This window comes from Vulpes vulpes, chromosome 1 (assembly GCF_048418805.1).
Source record: "Vulpes vulpes isolate BD-2025 chromosome 1, VulVul3, whole genome shotgun sequence".
Lineage (NCBI taxonomy): Eukaryota > Metazoa > Chordata > Mammalia > Carnivora > Canidae > Vulpes > Vulpes vulpes.
The window spans coordinates 77,082,130-77,100,578 of record NC_132780.1 but is presented as its reverse complement, the minus strand read 5'-3'; the positions used below and the strand labels follow the sequence as shown (position 1 = coordinate 77,100,578).

At 33.8% G+C, this 18,449-nt stretch overlaps 1 protein-coding gene across 21 annotated transcripts in view; it reads left to right on the top strand.

Annotated features, from left to right (window-relative positions):
- The window catches only part of SCAF8 (SR-related CTD associated factor 8), a 223,497-nt gene that overhangs the window by 77,042 nt on the left and 128,006 nt on the right, over window positions 1-18,449 (top strand). For 15 of the 21 annotated variants that reach the window (XR_012003189.1, XR_012003178.1, XR_012003197.1 and 12 more), the window contains 2 exons: window positions 1,969-2,187; window positions 2,918-4,385. Coding sequence is in view for 11 of the 21 variants with exons in the window: in XM_072767369.1 (XP_072623470.1) it covers window positions 1,969-2,187; window positions 2,918-4,371 (1,673 nt within the window). In the remaining 10 variants the exon portion in view is untranslated. Of the gene's footprint in view, window positions 1-1,968; window positions 2,188-2,917; window positions 5,040-18,449 lie in introns of those variants that run through there. The other 6 variants (XM_072767434.1, XM_072767427.1, XM_072767406.1 and 3 more) reach the window with 1 other exon arrangement.

The following is an 18,449-nucleotide window of genomic DNA, read 5'->3' as shown; positions in this document are numbered from 1 at the left end:
ATTTCATCCATTGATCATTATTGCTTTAAAATCCTTTCTACCTTTGAATTTTATAATTTTTCCACATTTCTTACTTAGAATTTTTCTATTAAAAAACCTTCCTCTTACCAGCTAGTAGTAGTTAGTTGAGGTTCATTTTTATAGGAGAACCATGGTAGATGCTTAATTCTTGTCTCTTAAGTGCTGTTTTTCAGCATAATGAGTTTAGTTCTATGGGTATTTCCAGTGATATCTGGTGACTGAGTGAGAAGAAGCTTTTTCTTATTTCTCCTTCTTTCTTTTCCTTTCCTCTTCATCTCTGTCTCCATTTTTAGTGTTTATGGAATAATAGAGTTTTACTTTAGAGGAGTTGCATTCACTTTTCTTTTTGAAGTTCAGTTTGTTTTATCTTTAGACAGTAAGACCTTTCATAGTTGCTTCTCTGTCCTTTTGAGATGACTACATCAGTTCTTGGAGAACTTCGTAGGTTTCTGTCCCAATACTGGTTCAACGGACTTTATCATAAAGACATTATATGTGACAGAATTTACCTATTGATAGTCCATTTTCCTTTTATTTATGAACTCTTCTCTATTTTAGTGTTTAGACAGGATTAGGATTCATCTTTGTTGTTGGTTAATTAGGAAGAATTCTTTATTCTTCCTAAAAATTACAAAATTAGAAGCCATTTCTGAATTCAGCATTCAGAAATATTCATCCTAGAGCTTACCTCCTAATTATTTCTTTATAGTTTATTCATTTTAGAAAATTTGGGATCATTTGAATGGAGAAAGAGAAATAACAGCCATGTGTCAGTACTCTGCCAGTTGCTTACACTATCTTGTTTAATTCTCATAATTCCCATGTGTGATTGCAGGTCGTTTTTTTTCCTATTCTATAGCTCCGTTGTATGCTAACTGTATGTCCAGGTAAGCTGGAGTTAAATCGGAGGATAAAACAGTTCTTAAAATTCCCAAGTAAATGATATAACTGTATTGTGACATAAATTGGACTAAAAATTCTGATGGTTGAATTCTGATTTTATATTCCTCTCGTTCTTTTTTTTTTAACATATAAATGACATATACACTTTTTTTTTTTTTGAAGAGTAGATAAAGTGCATTTATTTTCTTTTATATGTGTTTTCCGTTTTTTAAAAAAAAAAAAAAAAAAGGAGAAGGGAAAAAAAAGCCTCCTCCTTTCCAGCACCCAGTGTCCAATGGGTTTGGAGATGTGGAGCCAGGGCCAGGCCCTAGGAGAAGGTGTGGGAATAGAAGGCAACGGCCTTTAAAATGGATGCTTTAAAATGGAATGTTTATTCTTTCTTTAAAATTAATTCTTCAAAATGGGAGTGTTTATACTTTTTATTTGCAGTCCACTTTACCTCTTCTTATATAATTGGTTTCTAACCTCATTTGACAAGAAGTAGTGAATGAAAGGACTAGTACATTATAATTTCAAGGTGATTGAACCGATTTGTATCATTGTATATATTTGTCAATCTACGTGAATCATTTCTATATATTTAGAAATCCATGACATTCTTGGAAATTAGGATTTTTTTTTTTTTTTTTTTTTTTTTTGTATTACTGGAATTTTCATCTTCAGTACTGGTCCTTACTTTATTAAACATTTTCTATGAAAACATTTCCAAAAATTATTGTGTCCCTGAATAAAAAAATAAAAAAAAAAAAGCTTTCTAATGTAATTTAGCCTCTTCTTGATGACTTGTCATTTTGAGCATCAGTTGTGATAGGTAATAGATGCCAATAAATGAAACAGTCAAACTGTAAGTAGTTAGTTTTCATAATAAATAGAGGAGCCAGAAGAGAATCATTTATGTCAGGGCATCTTACCAAACATTGGAAAAGAGGATAGAAAGCCATTTAAAACTTGAGCAAGGCCAGTGTTGGTCATGGTTAATATTAACTTAGCACATGAATTGCTTGCCTAATTAAATCTGAAATATATTTCTCATTCTTTAAACAGCTTTAGTGCAGCCACCATTATCCATGACTCCAGAAACTGTGAAAGATGTTGGATTTGGTAGTCTTGTTTTACCGGGTGGTTCTGTTGCCAGCAATCTTGCTACTCCCACTCTACCAGCTGGAAATGTTTTTAATCCTCCAACTAAACAAGCAGAGCCTGAAGAAAAAGTACCTCATCTTATAGAGCACCAGATTTCATCTGGTGAAAACACAAGATCAGGTAAAACAAATTCCCCAGAAATACATAGTTAATTCATAAGCACTACTTAATTCTGAGATGTCATGTATTTGTAACCAGTTCAGAGCACCAATATTAAAATGTTGCAGTATTTAAAAAGAGATCACTGTCTCCTAGAATTTCTCATAGAAAAAAGTTGGCATTCTGTTCAGGATAGAATAGATTTTGGCACCTTTCTTTTAAGACCTCTCCCACTCCTTTTTTTGGCCTATTGGGACTACATAAAGTGTTAGTGTCAAAATACAGTTTCACAAAATGTGTATACTTACAGAAAGATAAGAATGAGCAAGTATTAGATTTGAATAACTTCTACCCAGTATTCTCCAGCTAGATCTAAAAGATAAATATGATATTTGGAAGTAGCAGGTCCTTTTTTATATAGCACCATTGTTAGTATACTAAGACTCATTTCTGCTTTAGAAATATTTTTGTTAAAGGTGGAGGATGACTATAATGCCTGACGGTTTTCTTTAAATGTCCTATGTAAAGATTTTATGTAACATCCCATTTATCTTTTAATATTTAAATTTCACCATGCATGGTATTAATTTTAATTTTTGTTTAGTATCTAGTGTATCTTGATTCTTCTGGGATACACGTAGTCAATTAATACTAGGCCAACTAATTATAGCATTAGTAATTACAAATATAGTTTACTTTTATAGAAGAGTGATTTTTTTTGTCTGTGTTATTTTTCTTCTTTCTGTTTTAGTGATTCCAAATGATATTCCAAGTAGCTCCACAATTTTAGGAGGACAGCCGCCAAATGTGACAAGCAATTCTGGAATTCTGGGAGTCCAAAGACCAAATGTATCGAGTAATTCTGAAATTATTGGAGTCCGGCCATCTAATGTTTCCAATAGTTCTGGGATTATTGGACCCCAGCCACCAAATATTCTGAATAACTCTGGAATTTTGGGACTACAGCCACCAACTGTGTCAAGTAGTTCTGGACTTTTGGGAGTGCTACCCCCAAATATCCCTAATAATTCCGGACTTATAGGAGTACAGCCACCGAATGTTCCAAACGCTGCTGGACTTTTGGGAACACAACCACCAGCTGGGCCTCAAAACTTACCCCCTTTAAATCTCTCTAGTCAAAGGATGCCCGCAATGCCAATGTTAGACATTCGTCCAGGACTAATACCACAGACACCTGGACCAAGATTCCCTTTAATGCAGCCTGGAATTCCACCCCAACGGGGAATCCCTCCCCCATCAGTACTTGATTCAGCTCTTCATCCACCACCCCGTGGTCCTTTTCCTCCAGGAGATATTTTTAGTCAGCCAGAAAGACCTTTTCTAGTCCCTGGAAGACAAAGTGTAGACAATGTTCCTAATCCAGAGAAAAGGATACCACTTGGAAATGATAACATTCAACAGGAAGGAGATAGAGATTACCGGTTTCCTCCCATTGAAGCCAGGGAAAGCATTAGTAGACCTCCCCCGGTGGATGTTAGGGATGTGGTTGGACGGCCTATAGATCCAAGAGAAGGTCCTGGAAGGCCTCCATTAGATGGTAGGGATCATTTTGGAAGACCTCCTGTCGATATTAGAGAGAATCTTGTGAGGCCAGGCATAGATCATCTTGGTCGAAGAGACCATTTTGGCTTTAATCCAGAGAAGCCCTGGGGGCATAGAGATTTTGATGAGAGAGAACATCGGGTTCTACCTGTCTATGGTGGTCCAAAAGGCTTACATGAAGAAAGAGGTAGATTTCGATCTGGAAACTATCGATTTGATCCTAGAAGTGGTCCTTGGAACAGAGGATTTGGACAAGAAGTTCACAGAGATTTTGATGACCGCAGAAGACCCTGGGAGAGGCAAAGGGATAGGGATGACAGAGATTTTGATTTCTGCAGAGAAATTAATGGAAACCGTCTTGGACGAGATAGAATTCAAAACACCTGGGTCCCCCCTCCTCATGCTCGGGTTTTTGATTTTTTTGAAGGGGCCACTTCTCAACGAAAAGGTGATAACGTGCCTCAGGTTAATGGTGAAAATACTGAAAGACATGCCCAACCACCACCTTTACCAGTGCAGAATGATCCTGAACTTTATGAAAAACTGACATCTTCAAGTGAAATAAACAAGGAGAAGAGTGACACAGTTGCTGATATAGAAAGTGAACCAGTGGTAGAAAGCACAGAAACTGAGGGGACATAATCATCACTCAGTAGGTAAAAGATACCTTTTGTAAAGTTGTCATCTCTCTGTAATAGATTAATGGCTGACTGGACCATAGTTGTTCACTTTTGTCTGCCAGAATTAAGTTAATCTGATGTTCATGTTCACCTTTCTCTTAAAATAATTGTACAACTGACTTGTATAGACATTGTTCTTAATATGAACATGGTAGGTAAACATTTTTTATTTTTCTGATAAAATATAAATGTTGCCCCCAGATTCTTTTAACTTCAAGGAAATGAATAACAGCTTGTCAGAGACTTCCTATGGAAGAAAGAATTTTTTAGATACTACCATTAGGTTGGATATGGTAATAGATATATTTCAAAATAGCAAGTGGTGGTATATCTTATCCATATCTTTAGGCTGCTGCAGAATTTTAAGGTAATAGACAAAGCTGTGATATTTTATGCAAAGACTGGCTCTAGATATTTGAGGAGCACAATACAGAGATTTTAAAAAGTGATTTTGTAAAATCTACACTATGGTCTCTGTTTCTCCAAAGTAAGTGTTTGTGATTTGTTCCTCATACTGCAGTGAGTAAAAAAGAAAAAAGAAAAAAAAAAAAACAACATAAATATTAAAGTACGTTTCAATGTTGGGTGAATTTTGTTTTTAGATGCCAATAAAACTTACTTGTTTGATAACAGTGTTCTAGGAATTGTATTTTTTTAATCTACAAATTCTTAAAACCCTGGATCGTTAGCAGCATGTGCTTAGTTGCAGAAGTTTTTTTATTATTCTTAATAACAACAATGAAGAACTGTATGGTAGAAAAACATGTACTTTGATATAAAAATCATGCAGTCTCATTAGTATGTATGTAATATCTGTATATATTTATTGTGTAAATCATATGTAGATTTTTCTGTTTCTCTGTATGTCTTCATGTACATACAGAGAAAAATAGTAATAGTTTAGATAATAAAATATTCTTTAAAATCAGAAAATTAGAGAAATTTGACTAGTTGATAATGCTCATAGTCAAAACTCTTCTTAGCTTTTATGAAGGTAAAATAAGAAATATTGTAAAGAAATGCATTGGCGGTTTGGCAATTCTATTTTAATGTAGTTAGGCATGAAGCCAGAGTTAGCATGGAGCCAAAATTCATGTGAATGCTTGCATTGTTTTGTTTCACATTATATTTGCTATTCTGCATAGATAGTGCTAGTACTAAAGTACTTACTGGTCACTTGCCTGAAGTGAATTTCTTAATTGCACAGAATGTATAGAGATGTTGGTGGATTTAAAAACACTATATATATCAGAAACAAAGCATCCACCATGTGTTTTGTAGGCTGTGGGTAACACTGTTCAGATTAGCCTCCACGGTAAACTGAGTAGCAGAAAAATTGGGGATTGGTTTTCTATTTATTTATTTATTTTTGCTTTTAATTTTCATTTATTTGCTGTTTGTTATTCCTTTGGGTTTTACATATATATACATATAAAACCATTGTGTTTTTTTTATTCCTAATGAAGGCTTATATTTGCTCCTATGAATAGTCATTTTTGTTCCCTGTGCATTCCCAACTATTCATCATTGCTCTATTTCTCTAAAATTCGTAAGCTACAGTTGTCAAACGTGCCCAAAGTAACAATAGAAACACACTAGCCATTTAAAATTGGATTGTTTTTGCTTACCTCTTGATGATAAGCTTGTAAGAGCTATTTTACAGTTGGTTCCTGGCCAAAAATCAAGTCATTTCTTTTTATAGGTTCTGAACAGAAACAGTACATTGTTTTGTTATGTGAACAAGTGGGTAAGAGTGGAAATTGGCTGTTTATTTCTATAGTAATTCAGTCCAGTGATTTGAATTGGTTTCAGTCTTTTCCTTAGGATAACAGGAAAAACTGTGACATTGGTACAAAGTATTAATGTTCAGGAATGATTAGCCTTGTCCTTACGGACATTATATTGACTGGGATTTCAAACTACTTTAGTTGCATTTACCATTATTAAAATTAAGTGACATTCACTTGAATTGAGTAGCAATAAAAATGTAAGACTCTTCAGTGACCTTTGATCCCAAGTTTTTTTTTATCACTTTTGGGCCTTCATGTGCAAACTTGAAAACAAAATACTTTCAGGTATTGCACTGGTTTGAAGATTTTGTGGTGAAAGTCAATCTAATCAGTTGTCAGTACTGTATCTAGAAACCCATTTTGGGAGTGTGTGACACTCTTAAAATAGTTGAATTATGTGTACTTGTTCTCACTTTGTTCTTACTTTGTAGTATAGTATTTAAGTGAAAGGGTGTTATTATTCATCCTTATAATGATTTTCCAAACTTGATATTTACATACACCATTTTCTTAAATAATGGAGAGAAACTTTGACACAGGACCCATCACATTTTTGTGCTTTTGATCCCAGTATTGTCACTAGAATGCTAGCCATTAGAAATATGCAAGGAATGACCCTAACCACTTTAATAAAATTGTTCAAAGTGCTGCAGGCAGTATCTACATTAGCCACCAAATCAATAGTGTTTTGATTTGTGATATGTTAGAGAATGATAAGACTTTCTGAGGTGTATTCATAGACTGCAGTTTGAGTAGATACTATTTTTTAAATTTGGGGTTTTTTTTTTGGTCTTTAAACATTTCATTAAACATTGGCTTCTGTTCATAGCGTAAATACATAAAATGCACTTTAATTTACATTGAAATTAGAAATTTATTTTACAGCAAAGCAGTCTTTATCTGCAGCATCTTGTAGGTGAAATGCTAAATTTATTGCAGTGTGTAGGGTGTACAAATGCTTAGCATTGGGAGATGGAATAGTGTAAAATTATATGCTTAGAACTCTGAAAATGACTTTATATAGTATTTAATTGACAAAATTATTCATTATTTAAGCTCTTATATTCTTACTAGAATTTCTTTTGCCCTCATAATTTAGTTGCTTCATTAAGTTTATTGGCCATTTCACTTATAAAAGATTATAGTTTATGGAGCTATACATTTAAGGTTGTTTTGGGTGGATCAGTTTTGTAACATTTAAAAAGAAAAAGTTACCTCTTTTAATTTGAAGAAGTTTTTTTTTTTTTTTTTTAAATAAACACTGTAGTTCATTAGACCTAAGGTGCCGTTGATTGTCAGAAGCACCATACAGGAATAAAAAATGTTTCCAAGATGACATGCCAGTGATAATAAGACCCATCCTAATTCAGAAATGTCAAAATGTAAAGTGTTTTAGAATCAAAGAAATGTGGTATTCATTATGAATTTTATATATCTATATAATCCCTTATTCATTAAGTGATTTAAAGAACATTTTGATGTTTTTTGTCATTGTATATATTTTAGATGGGCACAACTTTAAAGAAAAATTTTAATATTCAATTAAAAATAATTTTGTTATACCTTATGTGCCTTTATTATCATTACTTTATTGGGTGCTATATTAAAAAATGTCTTAAGGGCTTTTAACTGTTTCAGAGAAAGAAAACATTAACATTTTTCTCTTTAAATATTTTACATAATGTAGAAGAGAAGCAAGTATCTTTATATTCGTTTTTAAGATAGGCAAAATTAAAAACTAAATATTTGTAAATAGTCATAAATACTACAGTGTGGCAGAGAATTATAAATGTTTCCTTAATTGAGGATGCTGTGGTTTTATATAAAACATCTTTTAAACTGTAACTTAAAAAAATAAACTATAGCTTAAGTTTTAGGCACTAAAAGTTTTCTTTTCCACTTCTGAAGAGAAAAAGATGACTGCTTTTTAATGAGAGATTTAAAAACAAGATACCTTGGTTTAACAAAACTGTCTGAAACTAGAATTCAAAATTAATGGCCCAGATTGGTGGTATACTTTAGAGGCATCCATATTGAAAGCAATTTGAAATACACTGTCTCTGTGGTTCTCTCCCAAGAAATGTGTAGCAGAATCACCTGTTGGAGCTATTTGAAAATACCAGGAGGTTTTGGGGGAGGTCACCATAGACTTACTAATATAGAATCCCCTGTGGAGGTAAATACTTTATATACACCTGTACGCACACACCCCTCCCTGGGTGTATGTATACTTTTTAGCCCCCCACATACCACAACTTCAGATATATTAAAACATGTATATACCTAATATACCATGTACTTCAGATTCTTTAAAATTTTTTTTAAGTACTTTGGTGATCTAAAAATTATTTTTAATATTTCAGTAAAGTATATACTTAATTTGTGGCAGTTGGTTTTGGAATATGAATAGAAAATAGGGAAGTCATTATCACAGATGTTTTAAACTCATTAAAGCGCATTAAGCATTAATCTAAAAATGAATTCAAGAAAAGGATGGAAAGAGGCGTATGAGATGGTTTTAGGAAGTATTTTTGACTCAAGTGAAACTTTGTTATAGGATACTTCAAAGAAAAATTTACTCGATAGCATGGAATTAAATGATTTGATTGATTATAGGCCCCTTTGGGATAAAATTGCAAGCATTAAATTTATTAAGGACTAGTAATGTTACTAGTAGGACTACTTACATGTGGGTTGCACATTCAAAACTAATGCAAATCAGAGGTTTATTTTGCATGAGCTTTGCTCAGACATTTTTCTTGCCCTCTATTTAATCTCCCCTTTCTCCCCTCTTTCAGGGTGGTCTTTTCATTCTTTATGTACACTTAGAATTACTTGGCCTTGTTTTGGTCATGATACAAAATGAATATTCCAAGTAATTTGTAAACTGTACATAGTAGATCAAGGGGTAGAATTGTGCTAACTTTATATTGTGGGGATGTTAGGTGGTTGGGATAATAGGATGATCTATAGTGACGGAAGCAGAGGGAGCACTTAATGCACAGTGCTCACTAGATGGTAGACCGTAAACTTGGAACTTGTGACTTTGAGCCCAAAGTCACAATGAGAAATAGATGAGTTTAATGAGCCCATTCCACTTGTGTGTTAGTGGCAGATACGAAGCACTTGGTTGACTTGTGTTGTTTGTCCCTCTCCAACCTCCATGGGCAGCTATTAGATTTTGTCTTATTTTTCCGCCTTTCTCAGAATTCTCAAATCCTTCTCATCATTAGCACTCCAGCCTCCTTTTGGACCCTTCATTTCAGACAAGGACTATCAATTGAATGGAACTGTGTTGAAAGCAGGTTGCTGCCCTTAGGCTTAGTGATTTCTAAGGTCATTTCTAGAATTTAAACACCTTGAGTCTATGAAATAAATTTTCTCTTCTGTAAAAGTTGAGGAAGCAGGAGGAACAGAGGGAGTCACTAAAACAACATTGGAACTTTAAAAAGACCACAGATTTCATTGCCATTAGGTTTTCAAAACTATATTTAACATTTGCTAGATACATGTCTTAAAACAAGTTACTGTATTTCCAAGCACTATTTCTTAATAACTGATCTGCAGGGTTATACCTCTTAAATTATTATTGATCATAATATTAGCTAATACTTAATGACGTACTATGTGACAAGAACTAGAATAATTTTATTACCTGTATAAGTCTCATGACAGTCTTTTAGTATTATTTTAATATTTATTTTACTAACGTGAAACCTGTCACAGATTTAAGCTATTTCCCAAGGTTATACAACTTGTAAATATTTGAGCAAAGATTGAAACCCAGGTCTATCACTTTCAAAAATTAAGCGTGTACCATCTACTGTAGTGCCAGACATACTTGGCAGAGGCTCACCAACTATTAATTCCTCTTCTATTTAAAAGGCAAATAAATTTGTGCAGAAAAACAAACTTGAACAATCAGTCGGTCTAAACACCAAACTGAATTTGTGTTTTCATTGTTACAAGTATGTGTGGGGCTATCTTCTTTTCCTATAGCCAAACAATCACTTCAGCTTCATTTTTCTTAGATTCTATTTTCAGGATTTAGGTTTTTCTTAAGGTTAAACCATGATATAATATTGTTAACTCTTAACAATTTTAAATTTTAGAGGCAAGTTTATGTTGCATTGATACTGAATAAGATTTCTTTTTGATTACAGCTTTCCCACAAATAAAATATCAAAACTTACTTATTTTTAAAAATGTTTTAAAACATGTAAAGCAGAGCCAGTGATTGCTTGCAAATTATATTTTAGATTGTGGCTTTGGCAGCTCCTATCTAAAATTCAGCATTTATACACTGTATGTATAGCCCAAACTTAGTACTCTGTGTTCTTGTGTGTAAAACTCCTATATTAGGAATATTCCATGCTTTGAATGAAGTTAAATATGTAAAATTGTCTTTACACATAGTAAGCATTCAGTGTTAGTCTTTATTCACCACTTGAATTCAAGTAGTTTTAGAGTCTAGCTCTGTTGTCTTTGGTGGCAGTGGATAAATTGCAGTGATTTTACTTTACTCAGATATACAATCTGATTCTAGATTTTTCTCTTCAAGTCTTCTGTTCATATCACTAAACTTAGATTCCACAGCATGTCATGGTGCTGGCCTCTGATCACCTTTTCCAGAGTCTTTGGAAAGATGACTCCTAAACATTGTGGCCATATTACTGGCTAATTCACATGTCAGGGGAATATGCTTATAATATTTGTGAGTTATACTTCTATTTCTACTAATCTTGTCAAAGGTAATTATTATTTTGCTTATGTTATGATTATTACATGAAATAAAAAGTTCCTGCATTTGAACAATGACTTTTCAATAACAAGACTCTTGTGTTTATTACTGAACTCGGGTCAGTTTGCATATTAATAAGAATATTAGTAAAACAGAAGACTTGTGTTGAATAAAATTAACTTTTGAAAGTTTTGAAAGTAGAAAGGATAAACTACTATTTAAGAATTGATCTTTCTGTGGTAATTGAAATTACTTTGAACCTTTTAAATAGGAGAGAGTAACATTTACCTAATGTATCAGGAACTTCTGAAAAGCATCACATCTTAGATATGGTGCTCATACCCAGGATAAGGATTTAAGTAGTTAAACCATCAGGACTTAATTTAAGACGGTATTTTTTTTTAAATGTACTTAATGATATTTTAATTCTAGCCCTCTTTTTATCATATTATTTTCTGAATTGTTAGCCAAATGACCACAGGTTAAAATGCATTCTCATTACAGGGAAAGAAGGGAGTTGGGGTAGAGAGACTTAACTTTGTTGTCTTTGTTGTCGATATTGGACATAATGTATATTCAGAAATAAACTGGTAGGATCCGTTATCTCTTTTTTACAAATGAAGCAAATTCAAGGCCGTGGTTACATTTTATTTGCACAGGTGTCTGACCTCCAGTTTTGCTGACTCTGAAGTATGCTTTGCTTTAAAAGATGCTGTTTTGGAAAGGTAGATTTAATTTATGATCTGTGCAGTTAGTTTCCTGCTGTAACAACATTACCAAAAATTGGGTGGCTTAGAACAGCAGAAACTTACTCTCTCACAGTTCCAGAGGCTAGAAGCCTGCATCAAGGTGTTGGCCGGGCCACGCTGTTTCTCTGAAGGCTTTAGAGGAGAATCCTCCATTCCTCTTCCAAATTTCTGGCAGTTCTCTGTAATCCTTCGTGTTCTTGACTTGTAGATGCATCACTTCAATCTCAGCCTCTTTTGTCAAATGGGTGGTTTTCCATCATGTGTTTTCATATCATCTGCCTGTGTATGTCTGTTTTCAATTTTCCTCTTATAAGGACATCAGTTATACTGGATTAAGAATCCCCACTCTATTGTAGTGTGATGTCATCTTAACTGTTACATCTGCAGTGACCCTGTTTCCAGATAAGGTCACATTCTGAGTTGCTGGGAGATAGCACTTCAATATATATTTTTGGAGGACACGATTCATAACAACCTCTTACTGAATTCTATAACTATTTAAGATCTAAGTAAACAGACCTTGAAAATTTCAGAATACAGTGGGAAGAAAGGTACGTTTCAGAATGATAAGACATATCTTTATAGAATTCTATTTTTAAATTACTTTGGTTGTTAATAACAATCCTATTCAAATCCATAATACAAGTATTGCAAGCCATCAAACACAGTAGCACTGCCTAGCTTTTTAGATGAATTTGTAATGCCTATAATATAATATAATGCCTGTAATTTCTTTAGTAATAATTGAACTAAAAGAATTTGCAAAGAAAATCCAATACTATTAGTATGATATAGCAAAGAATCTATTTACTGCAAATTCTTTCATTAAAGAAGTAGACTTTTAACAGTGGAGGGTTTTTTTTTTTAACTTTAAAATTTAGCTACTCTGAAAATTGCCGTGTGTCTTTCCATTTCATTTGGACTATTTGTATTTTTTAAACAGTATAGCATTTTCTGTTTTGTCGACTCATTAAAATTTTCCCTTAAGTGATATGACTATCACTTTGCCATTTCAGTGGGTTTGTAGAATTAGTTTTTTATTTGCCAAAGTAAAGACTAATTTGTTCACTGTTTTAACTTAGTGTTACAACCTTAATACATTTCTCTTATTTTTTTCATAGGATTAGCCAGTACAATTTGTATATTCGATCAAGTAAAAAACACAACTTTGTATTACTAAAATCCAAGTTATATGAATATAGGTCTTTACTAAATAGGTATCTTAATAAAGGCTCCTTGTAACTGTAGAGAAATTTGGACATTTCTTTTTGTTTTTATATGAAAAACACCAAAGCACTTAAAGCACTGCCTGGCATGTCATATAACATAGGTGCTCATTATTGTAATTGTCAATAATGACCAATAGAGACTTTGGGACATGCAAATCAGTTTTGTGTTAGTTGCAAATAATTAAGAGTCTGTACAGATTTGAATATTCAGAATGGGAGAGGAGAGGATAGGACAGAGAATGGAGTTTTGTGTGGTTCTTGGAGCTTTATAGGTCTTCCAAGGCTTTTTTTACGCCCAAAGCTTCAACTTTTCAATTTGTCTGAAATGATGTCAATTTTCTAGGCTAGTGTCAAGCATCTTGCTGGCCCAAGTGGCTTACCTTTCATGGAGAGCTGTCTGTGATCGAATTTCAGGAAGAACAATTAGAAAGCTTCCAGGTAGTAATAATTCAGTGGTTAAAAGTATTATTCCTGATTTTTTTTTTCAATAAAGTGGGAATTCAAGTTTTAAAAGTAGATATTTTTTTTCATGGGACTTGAGAAAGGCTGACTCATTTGAAATAAAAAAGATCTATACTTAATCCCATGAATATATTCAAGCTAAAAGATGTTGTTAATTACTGAAAATAAACTAAATACTTACTTAAATTGTGTCTGACTCAATCCATTGTATGGGAAACTACATTTAGGAAAATGATTTTCAGATTTGTTACTAGATTTACCTATATGACACTGAGAATTTGAAAAACACTTTATCTAAAATAAGTCTGTAAAATATAATTTGAGATCCAGGAGATTTATCTATTTCAGGAGAGAGGTAAACTTACTTCATTGTTGCCAATTCTGGAATCTCTAGCCAGTTTAAGAAGATAAGAGTAAGGATCTTGGTTCCATTGGGAACCACAAAATGCGACAGTAACTGTAGTTATCTGTACTTCCAAATGTGAAGCAGTAATTTTTTTCACTAGGGCTTTACAAAAATAACGGCTAGACTCTTTAAGGGCGAATGTAAAATTTAATTGTTACCTTGATACAGAAAGCTAATTATGGAATGCGGCAGTCCTTTAAAATGTTACAACTCTAATCTTTGTCACCTTGGTTATTGTATTTGTTGAACCAAAGCTATAGATGTAGGACTTTACATGGAAGGATCTAAATATGTAATATACCTGCCCCCAAATTCATAATTCAAGGCTTTTGTTTTATTTAAGCCGTGTATTTCAGGTTCTTCTAGTATGACTTTCATACTCTGGACAACTGAGAAACCAGTAGTTCACATTTTAATCAGGGTACACTAAAGTTGATTTCTAAATTAGTATTGGTTTTCAAGGGGTGAAAAATGACTTCCCTCACTCCACAAGCAATTCTGTTTAACTGCTAGTAAAAGTAAGGAATCTGGAAATGTTATCGCATGAAGGAAAATTTTTGATGGAGGGTTCACCTGAGAAACTCTGGAGATAAAGGCACTAGTCTTTAGCTCTTCATGAGCCTCTAGCTATGGGTTATAGACAAGTGTATGGCCTTGATTCTTTCTAAACCACTAAACATCAGATGGAAAGATTTTAAGAGTATAGGAATAGTGTAACCAGGTCCTGAATACAATCATGATATCTAGGTTCAGAGAATTACATGAGGCTGACACTTTGTGATTAGTCAAATCTTTTGAGGTATAATTTTCTCAGTTTTTCCAAAGCAATACTTTACTACTTTTCCCTTCATTCTTGGCAGTTTAGATTCTCGTTTCTTTTTGTAGCTCTAAGTGTCTGTGTGGTGGAAAAAGAAAGTGATTATTGAGCACTGCCTATTGTTTTGTCATCAAATATCTACTCAGGTACCTTAAACAGAGCACTTATTCTGGCAGGATGTGGTTGAGCCAGGTTGATTTTTCTTGGTAAATATTTTTGTTGTTCAGTAAGTAGTCTGACTTTACTTTTGTTTCTCACTTGGCTGTTTACATTTTTAACTTCGCGTTTTAGATACTTTCTAAAACCAGTATCTTTTCTTTCTCTGAGTTTCACATCTGCTTACCAAACTTGTATTTCTGTAGGAATTAGATCTTTAAAGCTTGATATTTTCTTTTCAGGACCTACTCAGTCTTCATTAAACATATGACTCCTGTAAATGCTCCAATAACCAGAAATTAATACTAAGTGTATACTCAGTACTAAATATATTCTCAGAGAATGAGAGCAACCAACAGAGTCACCTACCTATATATAGGGTTTCTGTTTGTTTTAGGTTTTATTTATTTATTCATGAGAGACACACAGAAAAAGAGAGATTGAGGCAGAGACACACAGGCAGAGAGAGATGCAAGCTCCATGCAGGGAGTCTGACCTGGTACTTGGATCCTGGGTCTTCAGGATCACATCCTGGGCTGAAGGCAGCGCTAAACTGCTGAGCCACCGACCAGGGCTGCTGTATATGGTTTTTAAAGAGTAATATGGGGACACCTGGCGGCTCAGTCATCAGAAGAGTATGTATATGCTCTTGATCTTGAGGATTTCAGTTTGAGTCCCATATTGAATGTAGAGATTACTTAAATTTAAAAAAAAAATAGTATTTCTGACAACTGACTAAAAAAGTACTAGCACTAAGTCATTTTTTATTCATCTTCTGATTTATTACAGCCTAACAATACTCATTTATTATTCAGTGCTCTTAATGTCATCAGCACTACTGTTCATCTGAATTTGCTTCAGCGTCTCTCATGGACCAGCTGAGTCCAAAGCTGCCAAAAGTCAATTGAGACTGAACAGGGCTTGAGAGAGGAGCCAGAGGTGTGCAGCAGTGAGAGTGATTGCAGTGGGACAGGCATGCGGCCCCCTTGGCCTTTGACCAGATGCTTTATGTTTAAGTACAAACAGAGACCTTTCTTCTTCTGTTTTCCCTTTTTCCTTTGTGAGCGTACTATACTCTTGGTGATTATAATTTATGAACCACTATTCTAAACTCCTTTTTATCAAACTGATAAATTTAAAATGAAGTATTTTATTTCATTGAGCCAATGTCGCTAGGATTGCTTCACGGGAATAAAGATGGAATGTTTGGCTTATCATGGATTAAGAGTACATATTTGAAATACCAAGTGGTAGATCTCTTGGGATGATGATTAAAAAAACAAACAAAACCCCAGACATTTATCTAGTTTTGGAATTTAGCCCAGGAAAGAAAACCCCTCGGGTCCTTCTGCTGAGACAGCCTGATGTACACCCTTGAACCCTCTAGTAAATGAGAATTAGTAGCATTCCCAATGTCTTTGTGCCACCATAATTATTCCTAAAGCCTTCTGATTGCTAAGCATAGCATAATCTGGAATTCACTTCTGTAACAGAACTGCTAAAAGCCCTAGCACCCTTGCTTCTTGCTCTCATATCTTTCTAATCTTACAGCTTTCATCTGTAAGCTATAGGAGGTGCACTCATGTTTTTTTGGGATGCCTTTTTAACTATTACTTGAACAATAGAACTCTGAGCCTAAGGAAAGTTAACATTGTAATACCCATCAGTAATGGAATTTATCATCTTGTGCTACTGCGCTCTATTTTATTTTTATCTAGAGCAAGGTTAAGAAATGTAGGTGTGTACCAACATATATATATCCCTCCCCGATAGATATACTTTTACCACCACAACTATGATGATGGATACCGTTAATTGAGCTATCCCAGACTCTTTTTTGCTAAGTCCCACATTTCTCCAAGCAGCTGCCACGAGTCAGTTGTTAATATGAGACCTGAAACCTCTTCATCCTGGTCCTGAAGGATTTGGCCATTTAAAATTGCGTCTTTCTCAAGAACCAGTTCCTGTGTCCTCTCACTTGACAGTATACAGTTTTTCTTAAGTCTTAAGGTAGTGTTCTGTGATGTTACTTTTACATTAACACTGTAAGGACATTATCCTCTCCTTGCCTTCACTGGCCTTGAGATAGTCTCATTGTGTGTAAGTTAATGAATTAAATGTTTCATTCTGAATTCTTTGAAGTATTTTTAAAATGAATGACTACAGGTAAAATTATTAGCTTTTAATATTTTATAGGCATTTTTTCATAACACCGTAATTATATTTTGGCCTTATTTCAACTCTTTATAGGGAAAAGAATCCTCAATGAAGATGTTAAATGGAATAATTCTATTTTTTGCCATTGGTTTTAGGTTCACTTTAACCTTGTCAATAAAACTTGATTTATTATTAGAAACATGATAAGGCATGACCTTTGAACCAGTTAATCGTTACGGATATTAAAATTTTATCTCAAAAAATATTAAGGGGACAGTTATTTTTATTGAATTACATTAGAGGAGGAAGTTTATTTAAAAGGAAACAATTGGAAATAACTCAGAGAATGGAATTAGGAGTAGTATATTTGGATTATTTCCCAGAGAAAGTAAAACTAGTAAGAGGCCAATACAAAGATTGTTTAAGAAAGGAGCGAGAATTATTTAGCACCTAAATAACCTAGATTTTTTTCTGAAATGAAAAGATGAAGTTTTACATAGAGCTTTCATGTAAAAAGCTTGTTTCATGTTTATGTAACCCAAGTATGTTAGAATAAAATACTTTAAGATTATGAGTGATCATGGAAATCAGTGCATATGGCCTTGATGACTTCTTAATACCAAGCACCCTTAAAAAAACAAATCCATTTTGTTTATATCAAGAAAAATAAAGGCAGTTTCAGAAATTTGTCTGCTTTGGAACTTGACTAAACTCTGTATTCTGAATTGATTGGAATGTCTGGTAAAATCTGATTTGCCTAATGTTTGGCTTTGAAGTAATTTGATTTAGTAACATGCAACCATACATAAAGAGTTGTGGGTTGTTTTTTAAGATTTTATTTATTTATTTAAGAGAGGTAGCAGGAGCAGAGGAAGAGGCAGACTTCCCACTGAGCAGGGAGCTCAATGTGTTACTTGATCCCAGGACTCTGAGATCATGACCTGAGCAAAAGGCAGACACTTAACTGACTGAGCCACCAGGCACCCCAAGAGTTTTTCTATGAGTAGCTTAAGACTTGAGCCAGATACTGAAATCCTTAGATTTGCTACATTAACTAAGATTTGCAATTATTAACTATAATTGAATTATATGATGTCTAGACTGCTCTTTAACTATACTTATATTCTCTTTCTTAATTCTTATGCTTCTTGGCATGTTTCTAAAGCACATGCAATTTCCATTTCTTTTGGGAGGAATAGACATAACCTAATAGCCTTAGGAATAACCCTGATTTCTGTATGAACAAGTTTGCCTTAAGTAAATTCTTTTACTTGCTTGGTTGTAATTCTAGATATCATTTTGTAACTAGCTTTTGGGAAAAGTGCATGGGATTTTTCAAAATCCCCACTCTTGGAGATCATCGTATTACAGGCCTCAAATGTACAGATCAGACTGTAATTAGAGATAGACTTGAATGATGTTCACATTGGCCTTTAGAATACGGAATTCCAGCTTAATTTTTCATCCTTATGTCAGTCTATATAGCAGATCCGAAAGTGAATCCAACTGGAATTTTCTTTCTTTGAAAGAGAA